The 22,514-nt window shown below is 38.6% G+C and overlaps 1 protein-coding gene across 1 annotated transcript; it reads left to right on the top strand.

Annotated features, from left to right (window-relative positions):
- The first annotated feature begins 17,299 nt into the window (after nt 1–17,299).
- tac1 (tachykinin precursor 1) lies at nt 17,300–22,441 on the top strand. Its single transcript, XM_067611641.1, has 5 exons — nt 17,300–17,720; nt 19,093–19,195; nt 19,294–19,317; nt 21,679–21,735; nt 21,842–22,441. Exons 1-5 carry the CDS (start codon nt 17,607–17,609, stop codon nt 21,886–21,888), a joined length of 345 nt encoding a protein of 114 aa, XP_067467742.1. The 5' UTR covers nt 17,300–17,606; the 3' UTR covers nt 21,889–22,441.
- Nucleotides 22,442–22,514: the final 73 nt, after the last annotated feature.

The raw sequence follows: 22,514 nt of genomic DNA, 5'->3' as shown, positions 1-22,514 counted from the left end.
TAGTGACATAAAAGAGGCCATGATCAACAGCATTTGTGTGACATGATACTACCCTGCTGATGTAATGAATATTCATGTGATGTGGACTGATTTAGACTTGCATCCAAAAGGTCACCAGATCAATAAGATTTCCAGAAGTACCGTTGCACTGGCTGTCAAGTACTTTTTCTCTTGCTCTCTTCTTTATTTCCTATAGCCATGGCTCAGGAAAAATAACATGTACAGTAAATCATTATTTAATATTTCAAGTGCTGAACCTACTAGTTGGCAAAATGGAAGCATGGGCATTATGTGGACACAAAATTCATTTCATGACACTACTGATATGACTGTCAGTTACTACATGTATTGTAGATTTATTTAATGAAAACAAGAAGAACACACAAGCAGCTTTTAGTGTCAGTTTTTGGCATGAGTATGAAATAATCAATCATGATTAATGTGGCACAGGCACATGTATTGATCTTATGATCTCATGTTTAAAAGATGCAAGAGCTGATTCTAATTAATACACATTTTGATCATTCAATAGTTGGTTTAAAATTTTATTTTATATTTGGTCAAAGGAGGGGTTTTTTTCAAACCATAAATGAGCCAGAGTGGTCATCGTGACAACTACCTAAGCTACGTATTGTTTGTCTTGTTACTGGGTCTTACTGCTGAGATACAGTAAACAGAACAGTCTTGTATACCTAGTGAGGGTTTACTATCCATAGAAGGTAAATCTAAGATCTAATGGCCGTTATAATGACCGACCAAATGATGAATATATAATTGAACAAGGGCAGTAATTTCCGTTGTTAAGTGATAAACTATGGGTAATAGAATTCCTCATTATACTCACCCATCATCCCACTTCATCTTCATTTTGCAGGTTCCAGTCTAAATTATAAACTCAGGCAGCTGTATTTGGTTAGTAGACCAATGTTGCTACCAGTCATCATCAAATCAGGAAATGAATGTTTTTATGTCAACATACAGGAGGAAATGCCCCAGGAGCCACCTGCAGAGCAGACTGTATGTCTGGGGCCTCCACTGAAGTGCTACTGTTCACTCCACTCATCATAACTATCAGTTTACCAACTGAAAACCCATTTCCTATTGATACTGTCCAATGGATGAGGTCATCTTATTAAAACATGATATCATTTTGAGAGAAAAGAAAAAAATCTGAATGTTCAGAGAATTGACTTGAAATTGTACACCATCAATATCATGATTACAGTTTGGATGCAACTAAATTTAATTTAAACTTGCAATAACAGTTTTTTTTGTTTGTTTTGTTCTGTTGTTTTTTGCCACTTTGGGGCAGTGGAAAACAAGTTGTGAACACATCATTTAAACATCATCACTTTAAGTTGCAATGGTGAACTTGTTAGCTTACAAGTTTAGTTGGAAATTTCCACAGCCAGCAATTACAGAGTAACACAATAATTCCTTTGGAATCATGTTTCTGTCCGCCTGGTGAATTCAAGTCCAATATTCACTCTTTTAGCTCTGTTTTTGCTCTCTGCCATCTCCTGAGGGAAATATCTGTCTCTTTAGCTGCTAAATGTTCCACTACGTTCAGCAGCTAGTCTACAGCTAACTGTGTCTGATAGCTGTTTGGTGCTGAGAAGGTAGTGTACAGTGGGGTTTTCAGAGCTTTTTCTCTGAAAACAGCTGCCTGCTGTGGCCAAAAACAACACTATGAGAATGCTGAGTAAAAACAAAACAGTACAGTTATAGCAGAACAGTTAAACACTAAACTCTAAAACTCCATAAAATGAAGGGGAGCTGCTAATAATAAGTCACTGATAATTCTGTAATTTAGGTTTATCTCTATGAGCAACGGCTCTCACATCAAACATTGTCATTTGATGCATTAGAATTATAAAAATAATGATTGTAGTTGCTTTAATTAAGACTGCAACAAGCATATTTTCTAAAATATCTGAGTTTTCCTTTAATCAAAGTGCGTCATGTACATATTAAATGCTTCTGGGGGTATTTTTGTTGGTTTTTTTGTTGTTGCTTTTTTTTAAAGCTGCACTCTTAACCATGAAAACAACAATGAAAGCAATAATTTTACCAGTATAATAAAATTATAATGATTCAAAAGTTCCTTCTGCCTTCAGTTAATGTTTTACAAACATTTAGCAGTATGGTTGTTTAATTGCTGCTACTAAGTGCAACACGATGACAGCAGACATGAATAACTAGAACAAATTAAAAAACAATATTTTTAAAACAAGCACATGGACAAGAACACACAAACTTTGTGTATGTAAAAGCCATCGATTGAGATAAAGAGACTTCAAACTTCAAACTAGAAAACAGCCTGTGGAATGGCACCGTTAGACATTACAGTCATGCTGTGGCCTTTGGCAAATGGAGTTTTTCTTTGAATGTGAACGTGAAGCCTTGACAGAAAAACCTGAGGTTGGAATAACTCTGGAGCCAGAGACTGGCAGCATCTTTAATCAGATATTGACAGAAATCACTTCGCTATTCAAGGCTAAGCAATCCAGAGGGGAACCTTGTCCTGTGCACGCATGAAGAAAAGGGCAAGCTGAAGATAGCACATATGTGCCAAAAAAAAAAAAGAAATAGGAAACCATAGTACTTATAGTAATGGGTGGGCGGATGTCCTTGAGGAGCAAGGGCAGCAAGCTATAAACAGATTTCTAATGCATATGATGTGTGTAATTCTAATTACATTGATAAATGCAGCATGATAATTTGTAATTTGTTTCTAATTAATTAAGATACCACATATAGCAATCTTGTTCACACTGAGGATATCTTTTAAGAATTATGCTCCTACAGTACATGATAAAACTACAACTGGTTTCCTGTCATTTAAAAAAATAATAATAATAATAATAATTTATGATTATAATTATTAATGTAATTATTTTTGGCATTTTTACATTTTATCTGAGAGTGTATAGTGTAGAGTTCACACGTTCATTTTGAATGTAAATCACTATGGTGATCCTCTGGCTTTTAATCTAGCACCATCATCAGGACAAATTTCTAATTGGTCTAAAATTTGTAACTAATACTTGCAAAATTAATGACATTCCCATCAGTCTGTTTGGATAAAACAAAAAAAAATCCCTGCAGTTCAGCAGCTTGGAAATGACTGCTGGTTAACATGTAGTGTTTATGAGTAGCGATTAAATCACTATTTCATGCTCACTCTGTTGTCTGACAACAGAAACAGAAAAACAGGTAAATCAGAACTAAACCGGGAATTCAGCTGTATTAAAACACGGTATGATAACAGAGAGAGATAACAAGTGATAACAGAGAACAGGAGGAGACTGAAAGGAGAGAAACAATAGTAATCACAGGGTTAAGGTCAGGGGATGATCAAAGTTACGTTTTTTTAGTAAACTGTCCCCACTGTTGGTTAGAAACAAAAAGTGAACAGTGATCTCCTATTGCAAAGTCCAACGGCAAAGTGGCACAGTTTGGGTTATGCCATCCAACCCACTACCTCCAAATCTCCAAATGAGGAAAATTGTCGGGTTTTTTTTCAAAACATTACACATGCTAAACATCAGCATGTAAGCGTTGTCATTGTGAGTGTGTTAGCATGCTAACATTAGCATTTAGCTACAAGTGTGGCTGCATGTAGATTATTAGTCTCTTAATAAATAGACAGATTTTTTTTTTTTAAATTTCAACTTTGATTATTTTGTCATGAATATTTAATATTATTGACAAACACTTGAGGTTTAAAACCAGGTTTTCAGGGGCTTTACCAGTGTGACAACAAAAATCAGTTCAAGTTTAGTTCACTTGATCCTTTACAGACATTGGACAAAGTATCCAGGTGTGTTGTTGTACTGATGCAGTCAATTACAACAGCACAGTGTAAATGATATAAAATATCTGATTTGAATCAACTCGTCAGTAGAAAATTAACTTTAAGCATCACTGGCATAGCATTTGTTTCATGGATTTTGTTTTGATCACATTTTAGTGTCAGATGTTTCTGTTGTTTTGTCCACCCCTTGTATATTTAAAGCTAACATTCAAAAGAACCTAAGGAAACACAGTTTAATAGAGACAAAGCATGTGAAGTTCAGTCGTATTGCAGAGAGGATGAGTCATTGATCCTGGTTCAATATATATATTCTGTCTGCTGTGACTCTCAACAGCCACTAGGGAGCAGCTGCACTTACAATGACGAGTTAGTGAATGAATGAATGAATGATTCAATGCATGAATGACAATGTGAGTAAGTAAGTGCGTTCATAACTAAATACCCATTCAGATATGAGAATTTCGAAAAATGCATCGGCATTAGTGAGGAACTCCATTCATTCAGAGTAGGCTCATAGCCAGCAGCAGCAGTGTTATTGAATGCATTACCATGATTAGACACAGTCTTCTTGGTATGCAACCTGTATTTCATCCTGAGCTGACAGTGTTCAATACTGCGAAAGCGTAAGGACGTAAAATAGCCATCTCTGGCTTCCTTTAAGAGTAAAACAGAACTTAGATACAAAAAGTGGTTGTCAAATACAGTTACTGGAACACTTAGACATTCTGACGCAGGAGGTTTTCTTGTCAATCGAGTTAAAGACTGCGGCAGCCAGGCGGTGAATGAGGGCCACACCCTCCCTCTTATTCTCTCTGACTCTTAGTGGTAGTGGTGCCAGGGGGAGCTCCTGCGTATTTCCCTGTCTGAGTGTGATTAATAATGTCTGGGCTTTGTCCTCTTCGTCATTGCTCATAGAAAACAGCAGAGTGACTTCACTCACAGGTGCAGTCATTCAGACTGGCTGGGAATGCTGAAGGGAGACTTTGAGTCACGCATGCATAAATTTATTTCTTCACTTGATGTGTAATGTTGATTTATGCAAGAATAAGTTGGATATATCTTTGCCAAAAATTCACTCAGTTGCTTGCTGTCACTCAACTGACCCTGTCGCTAAATATAGCAGCAGTTAATGCAGGAGCTACACCACAATACACTAGAATTTCCTGACACACCTGTACTGCCAAGGCTGGCCCAAGCCACCTCGGACCCTAAGCAGAAATTGAGTGGTCAAGCCCCCACCCTATGCTGTGCTCGTCCTTTATGTTACCATTAGCCATTGAAAAAGATAACAGTAGTAGTGTGGTGTACTGAAAAACAACATATAAAGTAGCATCATTTCCAGGCTTTTATGCAAGGTAAAGTATTTGCCTCCAAAACAATTGGTTACAATGTGGAAAAACAACAATGAAGAGTTAAAAACCACAAAAAAGACATTCTTTTTACTGTTTGAAGTGTAAAAAAAAAAAAAAAAAAAGTAGAAAAAACATTTTTTGAGAAATACATATTTTAGCAATGGATACTGTATGGTAGGGGTGTTCCCAAATACAAATACGTTATTCAGCAAAGCACAAATAGTGTGTTTTTTTTTTTTTTTTTACAAATATTTGTTTCATACAAATATTTTAAAAGTTGTGTCTTTGGGGAGAAAAAAAAAAAACTGTCAAATCCCAGCGCACAGGTCAGTTACATTGCTTTCTCTGCTACGTCAACAGCAGGTCTCAACGAGGGGAGTCACATCCACCTGCTACATGACGCACATTTCCTTATTTTGACTTCACTCTCAGAGTTTGGGGTGTGAGATAAAGCTGAGCTACTGACACACACTGTCACAGTGTAGCAGTGACGAGTGGATCCAAATGCCGAGACCAGACAGCAGGGCTGAAGAAAACTGCTTTTACTCGGCATGAGCATCCAAACAAAAGCTGACGGAACAGAGAGTGCAGGCATACATGCAAACAGACTTGACAAGACAGAACAGATGATCCAACAAAGACTCAACTGAAAACCAGACCTTAAATACAACCTAAACTAATCAGGGAATGGGGAACAGGTGACTAGACACAAGGGCAGGCTGGGAGTGATTGGCTGAGGGAATACAGGGAGCAGGGCAGGGCTGACAAGACTGATACAGGGCAGGTGTGGGGAAGACACAGAACAGGGCAGGGCTAATGAGGGTAATGCAGGGCAGGTGAGAGGAGGAGCACATGAACACAGGAGGAGAAAACACAGGGAAACCAGAAAACAAAAAACACAATACCCTAAGCTAACCAAAAAAGACAGTCCTCTAAACCCACCACCCCAAATCATGACAAGCAAAACCATTACCAGAGGGACTTGACTCAACAGAAGTGTAATACAGAAAACACAAAGAGTCCAAAAACAGAAAGTCCTGGCAGGATGTGACACACGCAAAGTGCTCCAAAGGGACTCTCCATAACCTGTTGTTCCCCTTTTCCTTTCCACAAAGTTATAAAAAATAGGCAATAAATGAAAAGTGCAAAGCAAGAAATCACCTTTGAAGTTCTTCCCTACATGTTACACGGTGTGCTGTCGCTGTGTTATGGGTATATACATAGGTAGATGTCTGACTGCAATGAGGCGATGAGTAAAGTTTTAGCTCAGCAGTCACCGCAGTCATCTATGATCTGGGAGACTCCAGTTTGAGACCCGGTGTGGGGACCTCCTTCATAACGTAGTTTATTCATAAACATTTAATATAATACTTTAATTTCTAAAATTAAAAGCCTAATAAAAACAAAAACAGGAATTTTAAGCCTCTTTCCACTTTTATTCCAATACAAACACAAATAATGTTGCTGCCTCAATAGATACAGATACAAATACAAATACTGGGATCTCTGCACATCCCTAATGGACATAACCATGTACAGCTTCTGCACAATATATTTTATGTGTTGAATAATAAAGTATTATATTATAAGCAGTATATAACTAGCAATATAGTTATTTGGTATTGCTCAGTAATTGCAGGGTCTTGTGCATGAACTGTATTGAAGAACTATTTGTGAATGTGATTGAGGAAGAAACTGCTGGTTTTGTTTTAGTTGCACCTACCAGAGAGGAGACGTTAACACCAATGTGAGTGGTGTGAGGTCTCTGTGATGATGTTCCCTGCATGATCCCAGACTCAGAGAGTGTGTGAGGGTCCAGCAAGAAGGGCACCAGTGGTCTTTTCTGCAGTCCTGGAGACTGTTTCATGAAAACAACTTGCGAGCACTGCTTACGCATAGATCGCAAGTTGTAGCAATGACATGTTTGACAACTTGTTGTCGCTCACAAATTGCAGACACATCTGCGAATCCTACAGCGCTCTTGCATGCTCATGCATGAGTCGCAAGTATGGTATTTGTTTTGATAAGTGAATTGTGTCAAAATTATATTAATTATAATTACTATCATTTCAATTCAGAAATACCGGTATGATCCTTCAAAAATACATAATGAGTGAATACTCACACCCTGACTGGACATCAGTGGAATGGACACAGTTTATTTATTTATAGATTTTTACCGCAGCTGTTTGTTCAGGGCCAAGTGCAGGGAATGCTGGACTGAAATGGGCAATTCACAAAAATAAAACAATAAAAATGCGTAGACCAGTAAAACCTATGAGATCAATAATTTCTTAGATTTATACTTACCAAGCATTCTTTTTACAAACTTCATTTAATTCTAGTAAAAGGAAAGATGGTCATATAAAGTTTTATTAAGGCCCAGGTTCTGAGATATTGCCTGTAGCTGCAGTGGTCAACAAGACAATCCCAGGAGCATGTCTCTGGTCTTGTGTCAGCGCACTTAAAGGGAAATACACGAGCACGAAGGTGCAAGGTGGGAACTGATTCATGTAGGAAATGAGTGGCAATAAGACGGTGCCAGCAGAGCCGCCAATTACAGCTGACATGTCCCATCTGGACCATCTTGATTAAACTTCCTCTAAACTGAGTTTTCAGTGCTACTAAAAGGCAGTCAGTCTTAGGAAACTTTCAGAAAGTGATTCATTCTTTTATTCCTATAGAGGTTTTAAGCGTGTGTATGTGTGTGTGTGTGTGTGTGTGTGTGTGTGTGTGTGTGTGTGTGTGTGTGTGCGTGCATCGTGTGGAAGGGCAGGTGAGTGATGTAACTATTGTGGCAAACTGCATTCCAGGAGATGTCACATTGTGTGACTCATTGTTGTAGTAGCCAAGAAAATTAAAACATCCTTACAACCTTCAAAGATGAAATTGTATTTTGTGTCCTGTGATTTGTGTGTGTGTGTGTGTGTGTGTGTGTGTGTGTGTGTGTGTGTGTGTGTGTGTGTGTGTGACAACATGATTTCATTCCCACACATCTGCATTCTGCCTACTGTTCTATAGGTGTACTTGACATTTCATGGGTAACAATAGCTAACTGAAGTTGATGATGTGAAGTACAGATGACAATTGTACATCGATTTGTACAAACGCCTCTCACTCTGGAAGCAAACCCCACTCTTTGCGCTATTGAGTGCCTGATGGCCACTTCACTTTGCATCACTTCACTTCAACAAAAGTCATGGCTTGTAGGCGTTTTGGGGGGTGTTTGGGGGACAATATTAGATTGTATAGTAGCTAAATCATTGATGTGTGTGGCAAGAACCAGAATCTTAAGGCCAATTCATGGTTACTGCACCTCCATCACCACGAAGCTCCACTTGGTTCCCTGTGCACAATTGTGCATGCACTAGAAAAGCAAACTGGGTGTTTGTTTCATGTACAATATGTACAGTATGTACTACATATAGTGCATACCACAAACCCCAGTTGTAGTACATATAGAAGTGTGTGTGTGACTGCTGTCGGCGGGCAAATCTTCAGCTATATTGAAGAATAAACAAAGCCTTAGGGCCCTAATGATCCAAAGCGCACGGTCTGACGCGCATGGTGCAAGTACAGTTAGGGTGTATCCAAATCCACTTTTGCTAGTTTAATGGAGGAAAAAACAGTCGCAGCACCAGGCGCATGGTTCAAAAGGGTTGCACTTAGTCTTTTAATTAATCATGAGTGTGTTTTGGGTGTAACATGCAATAAACCAATCACAGTGTCATCTCCCATTCCTTTTAAAAGCCAAGTGCACTTGCACCTTGGCGGACTGCTATTATGATGGCGCATTTGCCAAGTAGTAAGAAGGGACACTTCTCTGCAGAGGAAACAGATCTGCTCATGCGCAAAGTGAAAGCGCACGATCCATAACAAGCACACTGGCCCCTGCTGCTCCTGGACCCTCCCGTGGCCCCAGACCACCAGTTTAAGATCCTGTTCATTAATTTGTTGCAAATTTCTTTTTGTTTGTTTTTGAAAAGGTTTATTTTTTTAATTTCAGCTTTGGTTTCTTTAAAATCATTTTGTTCAGTCATGGAGGAACAGATAAAATCAGCAGGGTTTTAATTGCTGAAAGTAACTGATCACTGAAATCTCAAAAATGTCAAAGACTATTTGTTAAATATTGTTCAGAAATTAAATCATTGATTTTAATCATGAAAAATCATTTTAAATCATATTTTAATCATACACAGTAGTCAGGACTTGATGAGCTCTCCAAGGTGCTGATCCTGCTGCTGGCAGCAGCTAGGAGCTGTCCAGAGTTCTTTCCTTCTTTAGTTTAATGTTTGTCTTCAGACCAGGTTTTTGTTGGTCAAAAGCGCAATCCCTTCTGCTCCCTCAAGATAGCAATACACCAACAATGCATCTGACCACACCTCATTTTAAGACCAACACGCCCATGGGCGCACAGATAGGTGCAAGTGCATTTGCTATTTAAACAATGTGGGCGCTGGAAGGGAAAATGACCACTGCATCGGTCTTAAACTAGCAAAGACACTTGCGTTGTGCTTGGCACTGCTTTGCGCTGGGCGTTAGATAAGGCCCCTTATCTGTGAACGTGTAGTCTGACTTGTAAGTGTGTAGAATCTGTTAAGAAGTATGAAGATTTTTAATGTGTATCAGAATATGTATATACTCAGACATGTGAATTTGTAGAACAGTTAGTGTCCTTTTCGATTTTGCATGTCTCTAGGACTAATTTTTACAGCCACAGTTCAGCACTCTGAGGCCTGCCTTTAAATTGGCAGGGCACCACACAGTGTATCCCTGTGGGTGGTGGGCCAACAAGGCTCCATGTTATCTCTTTTGGGTGAGTCTGAATGAGTGCATCCCAATTCTCAGAGATTCTTGAATTACTTTTAAGGGTTTGGTATGCTTAAAATGACCTAGTTTATTCAGATGTGTCATCTGATAAATCTAAAGGCAAAAGTGTTTATACATGTTTTGATTGCCGTCTTTGAAGGCAGGGTCACATTCATGGTTGTACACACAAGTTCAAATCCTGTCTACTTTCTCACCTCCACAACATCAAGTGGGCTTGTAGGATTGTTGTTCCTGTAAGTTGCAAATTTTGGGTCACAGGGTCACAGGGACATGTAACCTTCCATTACAATAAGGTGAGGATACATCTGAAAGGGGTTCACAGGCAGATTGGCCAGCTGTAATGCAGGCTTGGTACTGCACTGCCAGAAGATGACATTTGTTTGTGAGATTTGAAACAATCTATGTTCCAACTCTCACCTACATGCTCATGGTACTGGCAAAATTATTTAATTTAAAGACAGAGTAAGGTATTCTGATCTCCAGAAGGAAATCAAAGTAGAACTGCTGCTCTTTTGCATTCCCTGATTAGGAAGCCCCCTGGCTGACCCTTCTGGATTCCCAGACTTGCCCAAGTGGAAGGAGTCCCTGAGCCTAGACCCAGAACCCACTGAAGGGATAACATCTTATCTGATTTGGGAACACGTCTGTATCTCTCAGGAGAGAAATGAAGGACGTAGTTGGGGAGAGGGATGTCTGGGTTACCTTACTTAGTCTGCTGCCACTGCCACCCAAACCCAGATAAGTGGCAGAAAAAATGAATAAATGGATGAATGTAAATCCACACTGAGAGACATTTCTTCATTTCAGCTGCAAGAAAGCTTCTCAATTCTCAATCCTTGGATGGATAGATGTGTGACTGCGTCCCTAACTAAGACACCCACATAAGCACTTCCTAGAAGACAAAACACTGTCCCACAGCAAATTCTACCAATCAAATTCTTTAGTGTATGGACCATGTTTGTGAGGGTATGCCAGTCTCAGTGAGGTAGTCATGCAGCCTGACAGGGTAGTCTGCCTGGAAAACTCAACTCAGGAAAAAAAGTCAATAGAAACATGAAGTCTCTGCCCTCAGCATCCCTACAGTATGAGTGATGCCAGAAATGCTATGTCCCTTTTTTCCACCTTTTTTTTCCTCATTCATGATTTTACTTTCTACAGTCTACAGTTGATCTCCACAGCATAACCCATTTATTTGCAAAATATTAACTCTTTTCCTATCACTTCCTTGTCTTCTCCCATCTTATCATACAATTCATGGGTATTCAGCCTTGTCAAGTCACATTCTAAGAAAAAAAAGTTACCTGTTACCACTGTGCAGATTTGAGATGTAAATTTAACACCAGTGTCTGTGGTAAAGCCTGCGTATTTCTTATTTCAGACATTCAGTTATCAATATTCCTTTCACATCAGCCACCCGCCCACAAGTGAGTATCCATTATCTAGATGGAGCCCAGGGGACCAACTCCATCAGAAGGTCACAGCATTGTTCATGCAACCAAACTCTCAGCATAGAAAGCAATTCGGCCACAAAGGAAAAGACAATATTTGGTCAGATCCCAGGCAACTGTTCAAAAGTACAACCAGAAAGTTCCTATATTTTTATAACAAAAGTGCCAATGCTAGTGAAACATAATTTGTAGTGTTTTATGCCATTTGGAGACTTGCCATTTGGAGATTTGTTCACTTTCTGTTTCCAACAGTGAGTCAACACTGTTGGAAACAGAACCATGATCACAATGACATTTCCTAACCTTAATCACATGGTTATTGTAACCATGACAATGAAGGTCCTCTAACCTTAACAAAGCAGAAATTTAACCTAAGCCACAATATTTCGCTAACCTTAAAAAAGTTTCCCTAAACCTAACCAAACCTTAATCATTGCGTTGTCACATCGTAAAGAGAATTTATTTTTCGAAAGTGATTTGTAACAGTTTTGGAAGGCTGAGACAAATGATGTCATCCTGCTGCTGATATCAGTGTCTGATCAGAAAATGCTTATATGAGTTGTTCTGGAGGATGTTGTTTGTCGTAAAATTTGAAGGACTTTTTTGCTATTTGACATTCTCACAAAGATAGATAGATAGATAGATAGATAGATAGATAGATAGATAGATAGATAGATAGATAGAGTAGGCAGGGACCTCACCTTAGAGGTGAAATAGAAAAGAGGCTGTGCTCAGCAATGAATGAATGTCAATGTGCAAAGTTGTGTATAAGTATATAATCATGCAGATACATGTAATGTTTTGCTATATGTTTGAGCAAGGCAGCCACAGACATCTATCAATTTATTATATTCTCTGTTAGAAGTACCTTATTAGAGGTAAATAAAAGATAAATAAATAATGAAATACACCACATCACAGGACATGGGGGTCACCAGAAACATCCTGAATCATTCTCTGCGGACCATGAATATCTTCAGTGAATCTCATTTCAAAATGGCCAGCAGTTGATATCTGGACAGAAGTGTTGGACAGACATTTTAGGCCCCACCAGTAGCAGGGCACAAATTTGATCAGTACACTTCAGTGAACCAAACACATTCTCACTTTGTGCTCCTATAACGGGTCATATCTGGCATTTATCTGATTTTTGTGTTCCTTGGGATGTAATTCAATCAATCATCTAGGGAATTAAATGTGGTGAAATTTAATTAGTCTTTTACTGGGAGGCTTATTAATGGCCCCTGGTGACCCCTGGATGCCAGTGTGTGAACCACAGGAGTAAAGCACTTCACTATTGCTCTAATCAAAATACTGAGTGGCAACCAGTAGGAGACTGATTATACAGTGCAAACACCAAAATGCAAACATGTAAAATAAAGGAGATGAATTTGGAACAGAGTGCATATGCTCAGTAAACCTATAAAGATATGTGACAATGATGTTTTGGACTTTATGGAGCCAACTGGGGCTTTAAGGTAATTTTAGTGAGCAATAAATCCAACTCAATCCAAAAGCACTTCCTTGGAAGGACTAACCACGGCTCTGCACATAGCCTATACAGTATATTGGCAGCATTGTTGACCTGCTTGTTGAACTACTGTGTTGTATGGGGTTTTTTTCCTTAAATTTAAATGGATCAAAACCAGCAGAAAAACAGTCAGCACACTGACCTGTATGAATACACAATATTTTGAAGTGAGGCTACTTTACTCAAACAAAAAATTTATTTCAGTCCCTTTAATTTGAGTCAGTCAAGTCCTCTTGACTGCAAAAATGGTAGAAATAATAGTCTAGTTTCTTGGATGGGGAGTATTTTTAGGGCTCTTTTGACCACTTCAGAGAGAGTTGATGGGAACAAACACGTGGACAATCTTAATATGTTGCCTATGGGGCTACAATGCTACTTCAAACTAGCAACAATTGAGAGAGGATAAGAAGAGTTACAACATTTATGAGGACTATCCCAAACATTTGACATGCATTAGCGCTGTCCCACCTGATACAGCTGGTATCAATCCATTGAAAGGCAAAAGAAGTGTGCTTGCAAATGCTTGTCAAGAAAGCAAGGTTCGAGTCTCTTATTAACATTTTTTGCTAAATAATCCTAGTTAGTTGTATCTGCACATTTAACAAGGCCATGACACTGAATTAACACAAAAAATACAATCTGCCTGGAGTAGGCAAATGGTATTATCACCCCTTTCAGACAGCAGATGCGCGTATGATACAGGTCTAATTACACATGTTCACCTTGTGTCACTCATCCATTTTGGACACTGTTGGACACTAGTCAGTTCCGTGTTGTTGCCATTCACTTAATACCCAGGTATAGCAGGAGTCTGCTGCAACATTTCCACATAAGTTACTGACTAGCTATTTTTATGTTGTTTGTGCGACTACCTTATAAAACATTACTGCAACAATTAATGCTACATCAGCTTCAATCAAAGATATGATTGAAACCACATTCCCGAATGGGAATGATTCCATTCATGCAAAAACTGTCCAACTCTGGTTGAGAGTAAGGTCGGCTGATGTGGGTTGACCCACACAGACCCCCAACTCGTGTTTAACTCATGTCAATGTGTAGGTCTGAATGTTGTACGAGACTACATCTAATATTTGTGCATTTAGATACATGGATGCTCTTTTTACATGATAACTATATGATTATTGACATTGTGGCATGTAAATGAACTTGTCATCATCCAGTCTGGCCATCTCTTACACAAAGTGCAAAGTACACAGCATCCATTATGGATATATACAATTTAGCATTTGTTAGCAACCAAATATCTGCTAACAATATTATTTTAGAAATAAGGCTGTCCTGTCAAAAAATAAACATTATAGAGAGCTGAAGTGAGGCTAGAACTTCAGGTTTCTGATCCATACAACCTCATTCAAAATCTCTGACTCTCTCTGAATCTCTGAATTGACTTTGTAATAATCAAGTTACTGAAGTCCAGCCTTAGCCAAGTCCAGCAAAGTCTTGGACATGGCCTTACTCAGTATGTTAAATTACCATCTTTATCCTTATAAAGATGGTAATTCTTTTCAAAACACTCACATCATTTATTGTGTAACATGTTTGGAGCAATTGGTGTTACTCATCTATTGAAAACAGTTGGAGGACAGCTGCATTTACAGATTGTGTTGAACAACAGAAGTTAGTGGAACAGCAGCTAGCCTGGATGTGACATCAGGATTTTGGTTTTCTATGCAAAAACATATAAATAAGTGAACATTTTGAGGTCTCTCTTGCTCTCAAACTCTATAGAGGGTAATATATTTATAGAACAAGTCATGAAAAGGAGCTCACTGCCATCAGGTTGTCATTCTGGAAAATTAACTGCACAAGTTCCTGTTGTGAAATATCTTCTAAACATGTTACACCCACAGAGAACATGGGGTAACCCCATTTAATTTATCACCACATCTTTAATTTGAAAAGAAAGAAAACTTGTGTACTTTGAGAGATTGCTTATATCACGTCTCATAGCATTGGTGAGGGTGCCACATTTGTCATTTTAACATCAATAAATTATTACCACATTAATTGCGAGACAGTGTAATTATGGTAAAATTAATTAGCTCCCTATCCCATTTAACAATGTCTTGTATTACGTTACATACATGGCAAGTATTGCAGTTGACAGAAATGGGTTTATCTTCTGTAAATGTTCATGGAAGATCAAAAAATTCTTATGCTAATTTCCTCTTCACGATACAGTAGTTAATATTTTAACAACTCTGCTTTTATTTAGCATCTACAAGGCTATTATAATTCAAAAATAAATTGAATCTTTGGTACGATCCCTGTTTACACCAGGGATTTTCTAATTCAAGTCGCTCATGCATTAACTATTGGCACTGTCATATCTTCCAACAAATGATCTGCTTCAGATTCATTCCATGCACAAAATCAACTTATGCTCTGATATATTCATGAATTATATCAGCATCCCATTTGCTACTGGATGCCTTATCAAAGTTAGAGGAGTGTCCACAGTGACCTACGCAATCCATCTGATCGTATTACCTACGCAGCAGTAACGGCTGCAAATGCCTCTCAGTCTCTCTGGGCTGATGTTCTATTTGTCCACATCTCTCCACATAATCTGCATATCTGTTTATCTCTGCACCCCAACTTCAACGACACCCTGCTCCTTTTACCTCCTACATCTTCCTTCTCAATCCTCCTCCTCCTGTGGTAACTCCCTCCTATGGTTCCAACAACTCCATGACCTCTCACTCTCTCTCTATCTCTCTCTCCTCACCTCCCCCTTCCTTCTGTTAATTGGATGAGCTGTCACAGTTGTGAGGATGATTAAATTCCAGTCCGGAGTGGCTCTGTGACCACAGAGCTCCCCCTGGTACCCTGGTAGAGGTAAGTAATGAAATTTAGTATAAACCTATCCACAGTCCCTTCACCTGCACAGAAAGTTCAACAGGACTTCTTCATTTTATGTGTGTCATATGTATCCCACACCTAGGCATGGTGGGAATATAGTCATGGTTTAAAGTCCCCCTTCCCAGAATAGAGCATTAATAAAATACACAGAATATCAAGGTCAAATATGTCAAACAAAGCCAGTCAATGCAAAGCATCCTTCAAAGATTCTAGTGTTGATGTAAATTGGTATTGCATCTTGGGTCAGTTGAACAGAAGGGTGAACAACACACGCCACAGAAGACATATTGAAGTTCCTCTTCACCTCAGGCAAAACATTTGCATTTGCCGATAGCACATGGGTAAATAAAATGAACTTATTGTTGATGGAATAAAGGCACTTGAGCAAATCAAGCACTCGAGTTGTGTGGACACTGAACTTGGTGTGGCAGTGTAGTCCTCTATTCATCCTGAACATCCTACACTTAAAAAAAAACAGCTTTTCTAATGGAAATCAGTGGCACGCTTAGGTCACACACCCTTCTCCTTTTCATCCAGGCTTTGATATGAGAGGTTTGTAAACCTACATGTTCTTTGTGCTGTAGGAACCAGGATACATGTACAGGATAAATTATATGTGGCATGGGGTGTATAACATGTCTCTGAAGTCCGTAAAAATACAATATAATAATGAAATAAAACATATGTATTTGAAGACCTTTATGTAGTTAAGCGTAAAAGCTGCGTAAAGTTAAGCGCGTCATCATAGACTTACGTGACTGTTACGTCATTATGTCGGTGTAGATACAAGCTTTCCGCTTCATACAGGTTATTTCTGCTTTTAAGATGTCAACAGAACTAGAAAATACCGTTTCCTCACAGCCTTCAGATGATAAATAACAGCAGCTTGTAAAAACAAATGTGTGATTATCATTTGAAATATCCTTCTAGATGTACAACTCAGATTTTTTTATATTTGCCATTATGACTCATTTTACTGTAAAAATGAATAAATAAATACATTAAAAAAATCTTTAATTGCTATACCGAGAATGGAAACGTGAATCCAACATTAGTTTCCTTCCACTGTTTTAAGATCTCTTCCAAGTAAAATAATATCTTATTTATGGTCCGTTTTTGAGGATAGTCTTCCCAGAAATGTTGTGATGTTATAAATGATTAGACCTCTGTGCAGAATGAGTGCTGTATTATAGTACACAATACATGTCTGAATAAGGATGATAAATTAGACTACATTCAGGCTTAGTTTAATATGGAGAAAGTCCAGTGACGCACATAGTTTACAGCTCGTGATAAGAGAAGTGGTTTGACTGGCAACTGTAACTTAATTGAAGTATCATTACACATCTTAACTCGTGACTGGGCGCGAGTAATCACACTACTGTAATAGCGTTACTAAGCAACGCTGCTTAGACCGCTATATAGGAGCGCATGCGAGGCTTCTCTGGACAGGAGGACGCACGAGACCGAAGAAGTAACTGCGGAGGCTGAGCGCGCGGAGAGCTTTGGACACAGTGGCGGGAGCCTGGCACAGCGTTTTGACGCACGCACGCACTATGGACTACTGTTGAGCTGAAACGGAAGAAGCAGTGCGCGCACGATACAGCTGCTGCTCGTGCCTCAAACCTTACTCATTTTGTATTTGTTTGTTTGTTTTGTAGTTATTTAACGACAGCTATTTTTTTTTCGTATAGCGACTTATTTATCTGAATAAAACTGCGTCGAAAAACAAGTTTGGCATCATGAAGTTGCTGCTTTTACCAGTTTTAATGGCTCTTTTCGCCGTCGCCCAAGTTTTTTGCGAGAACGACCCAAAAGAAGAGGTTGACTACTGGACGAGCAGTAATCAAATTCAGGTAGTTTACTAGACAACTTTGTTATTCATAAATGCCAGTTTTTGCTTATTATTGTGTTCTAGTCAGAAGCAGAAACAGTAGTAATTATTATTATTTTCTTCTCTTTTGAATTAAAGTTGCATAAATCTGCACCTACTAGCATAAGCTTCTTTAACCAAAATATGTAAGAGCACAAAGGTAAGTTAGTGGGATGAAACTGAGAGCATCTTTTTTAAACTAGGAAATAAAGTTAATCTCAACATCGAATTACCCAGCAGGATATTTGCTATAAAAACCTTATTAGTAAAACCTGTCTTAACATAATAACTGTTAACTGTTGTGTATTTCTGTAGACAAAGTAGAGCAATAATGATGAGATAATATGAGAACAAGTGTGTCAGCTTGTAGGGAATATATCCAGATGTTTTATGTTTGGAAAAAAATATGATCTGATGTTTTTGTCATTTTTACTTATTTTTTGCTCTTACCATTAGCCATATTTTTTTTAATAGAACATAACTGATTAGTGTTAACTAATTAGAGTTAAGTGTGGCCAGACAATGAAACGAATTGACACCAGTTCTCTGACTGGAAAAAAAAGCCCAACCTGCAAGTTTCAGTTTCAGCCTTCAAGACATCAAGGCTGTATTTCTTAAAACTAGAAACAAATCTGCCTGCGTGAGTTTCTTCCATTTTCCAAAATTAGTGTCAATATGTTAAGATACACAGAATACAGCAAATCACAGCAATAGTGGCCTATCACTGAGGAATAAGGGGAATAAGTGGATTTATAACAGAAACAGGTGAAACAAAAAAGAACACCCAGCATGAAGGAGGAGATGTTTGCAGCGGTCAGAGCAGACTAGCCAATAGGAAATTAAATAAAGGCTGAAGTGCGCAGTGTATGAGGAGCTGAAGCCCAGACTATCTCTATTGACATGAAAAGCACGTCCTGTGTTTGACATTGCGAGTTGGAAACGTTCCAAACTGCTCCACCAATACCATAAACTGTAGGCTGGGGCCATTCTGCAGATGAATGAGCCTACAATAAATCATTAGAACTCAGCGCTGGAGACATTAGGCCCCCAGGTCCACATCTCAGACTGTCAGACTAATGCATACTGTAGAAATATGTCCTGAGATGGAAATAGAAACACTTAATAGAAGTTCAAAATTCAAGGCATATGTGGATTATTGTGTGTGTATGTGTGTATGTGTGTGTGTGTGGGGGGGGGATTCCTCCAGCAGTTATTGCTCCATTTTGTCCCCATAATATTGTCTCTTTATAAACTTATTTTAACATTTTGGTGACAAATGACATCCTACAGCCCAGGTTAGCAGGATTCCAGTTGGTGTCTCTGTGAAGATTCATTGAGTTTCTTGCACCCCTCAGGACGGCTGGCTTTCCAACGACCCATTCAGAGAAATCCTCCTGAGGATGACAAGAAAGCCGCGGCCACACCAGTTCATCGGTCTGATGGGGAAGCGCTCTATGGGTAACGCCTCATTTCTGATGCCAGAGGGTTTTTACTTCCCTCTGCTGACTGGTTGACTCTTAATTTTGTCTTCTCTTCTTTTACTTTTCCTCCCACAGCAAATGCACAGATCACCCGCAAAAGTAAGTATAGTCACTCGTTTGTTATTTAACTCTCCAGATTGTGCCTTAAAAGTCAGTAAGAAGGAAACACTCCTTCTCCCACAATCAGACTAGCATTATTTAAATTTGCTGGAAAACAGTAGTGGATTTCTGACTGATGATTGAATGTGATCATTTATTCGATGAGTGTCACCAGTCCAGCCTACAGGAAAAATTTGTCCTCATTACCGCATACCTCATTTCTGGTCATTTTGGCTTGATCTTTCATTGTGCAGTGAAAATCATACCTCCGTATTTGATAAGTTGTCCTGTGCAGAGCCATAACCAGGATTATAGAAATACTGACGTCATGAGTCCCCACCAACACCCCCCCCCCCCCACACACCCATTTTTATTACTGAATCTGAAACTGTAAAACCTTTCACTCAACACACGTTATTATTATTATTATTATTATTATTATTATTATTATTATTATTATTATTATTATTATTATTATTATTATTATGACATAAAGATCCAGAATCTAGTAGTCAAATGTAGAAATAATGGAATCTGCCTTAAAAACATACCCACCATCGCTAATTTTCTAGAAAAACTACAAAGGGCATGACGTCAATGTCTTTGATGGTAGCTACGTCTCTGCTCCTGTGTGTTAGACCTTCTAAAAGCTCACTGAATGATCTGAAAATGCCTAAAACAAGCTAGTTTGTCTTATTTTATGAAAAGTTGACATTTTGAAATACATGTTTTTTCTGTTTAGATCAAATTTACACTCCTCTAACATTATATAGTATGAGAGGAACCATGTTTGACCAAATACAGTTTTTTTCATAACCAGCTTTTTATAACATTATTATGTATTATATTTGACAATAAAATGATGGAGCATGAGCCAGCAGATGTTTTGGCAATCAGTATATGTCTTCCTCCAGTACTACAGACATTGACTCAAGTGGGTTGGGTCAGTCATTCGGTGCCAGCATTGTGTCAGCACAATGAGGAAAAAGCAAGTCCTGTCATATTTCGCCCACAATATTAGTCATTGAATATTTATATTTAACAACAGTGGTTAAAAAAGATTCTGTAATTGAGGGGAACACACAATTTCACAAGGTTTAATTAATTGACAGCAACTGCAGATTACTGTCTGTCACTGTTTTTGCTTTTCTTTTGAACACATTAATTTGTCAGTATGGATGGTGGTCCAGAGCAGAAGTCTGTGTGCGACAAAGAGGAAAGAGATAAAGAGCGTAGAGGAAAAAAGGAATGAGGAGGAGGGGATTTTCCTTTTTTCTTTGTCAGGGGTTTTTGTTTAAATTAGTCACCCACTCAGTGATGCAACACAGCGCAGTATAAGTAAGTATACATCTAATTTATTCCTCTTATGCAGGCATGACTATAAGTCACTCATTATTAGGGTGAGGGAGAGTGCTGGGATCAATGCCCCAAGGACATCTGAGAGTTAAATTGGATTGTTTACGCTTGTGATGGATAGATGGAGCTACGCATTTCATCCTTCACTTCTAACAGGAATGTGTTCTGTCCTTACACTCTTACACTGTCTCTTACACAAAACACCAGAGACAAAAATACTATTTCATTCTTCTCCAGCAGGTCAGGATTTAGTACATTTACAGTTTACTCTCATCAATTTAATGCAAATATTGATGTGTGATATGTTAATATGTAATATATATTCCCTAAAGGCTGTGTTTGGTTTTATAACACCCCAATCCAATACAGCGCCCCACCCCCCCACCCCCATTGATCATATTACAGTCCATTACTGTGATTGACAGGGGCCCCAGTCAGGCTGTGATGCAACTGTCCATCAGATTTATTTTGATTTTGATTTTCCATCAGGTTGAGTTCACACATGGTGGCTTTTTTTTTTTTTTAGGGAGATCCTAATATTTTTAGACTAAATCATGTGATAAAAGCAGATGCAGGGAAAACGTTTTCCAGACTTGATTCAAGTTAGACTCTTTCTTGTAAATTACTAGTTAATATATCCTCTTCATCCTCAAATGAACAACCTGAGAAGGAATCAGGAATCATTCTTTGGTTGAAGTGGTCACAATCTTCAGACAAACCAGAAAGGTTGAGAAGCACTGGACCAAATTTCTTTAAATATGACTGTTTTATGTTTTAAAAAAATTACATCATTTTTAAAAATGATTAGAAGTTTCTGATGTTTTTCAGTGGCTTTTTTCTGGGGTGGGTGTGGTTGCGAGGGGGGAACTTGAACTTTTGACCTCAGTATTTCTAAAATACTGGTTATAACCCTAGTTTCATTTAGCTTAATGAAACTTTGTTGCTGCTGTTTTGTTACACTGGTCTCTGTGAACTATTTTAAATCAAAATATCTTTTTCTTGAAGGGCATAAAGTCAACTCTTTTGTTGGACTGATGGGGAAAAGGAGCCAAGAGGAGCCAGGTAGTTTAATGTGTGAACTGTCCTCATGTTATCAGCCACTTTTTAAAGAAATAAACTGTGTGGTTATTATAGAGGTCCCTGTTTAACAACCATCTCCCTCTTGCAGATTCCTATGAGTGGAGCACAATACAGACGTACGACAAGCGCCGCTAAACAGTCATCTCTTCACCCGCCTGCTTCTCATCTAGCCATTCCTCATCCTCGGGAGGGGTATCCGACGCTGGATTTATTTTCTCAAAACTGTGTATAGCTGTTAGTCAAATAAAAAGATTCTGTTTCCACATTGTAGTGATGTAGCAGTGCTGTACCTGTGCCAGTTTCATTTGTCCCAGCAGAAGGTAGAAAGGGGCAAGAGGAGGGGGAAATGATGTCATTATCAATGTTAGTGATTTCTGTGACCGTTCTAGACCATCTGCCATGCCACAAAGACTAAATGTTGTTGTGGACCATCAAAGCAAGGCTATACCCCGGGGTATGCTGAAAATTGCACTGCCAAAGTCACTGTATAGTGCCTCATAACTGTTTAATTGCAACTGATTGTTCTCAAAGTACAACACACTGGGACAGGTTCTCATTTCGGCTTTCGAGTGACTTCAGAAAAGCTGTCCTGATCTCCACCCAGACATATGGTGTGATATGACAGATACCTGTGTGTTATAGTGGTTTGACAAATATTAAAATTATTTTCTTTACTGGTTGAACTTCAGCTTGCAAATTGTGAATTCCTTGTGATTTATGTGTGTGTGGGTGTGTGTGTGTGTGTGTGTGTGTGTGTGTCA

The sequence above is a fragment of the Thunnus thynnus genome, chromosome 15, assembly GCF_963924715.1.
Source record: "Thunnus thynnus chromosome 15, fThuThy2.1, whole genome shotgun sequence".
Lineage (NCBI taxonomy): Eukaryota > Metazoa > Chordata > Actinopteri > Scombriformes > Scombridae > Thunnus > Thunnus thynnus.
The sequence above is the reverse complement of the archived record's forward strand: the minus strand, read 5'-3'. Positions and strand labels throughout refer to the sequence as shown.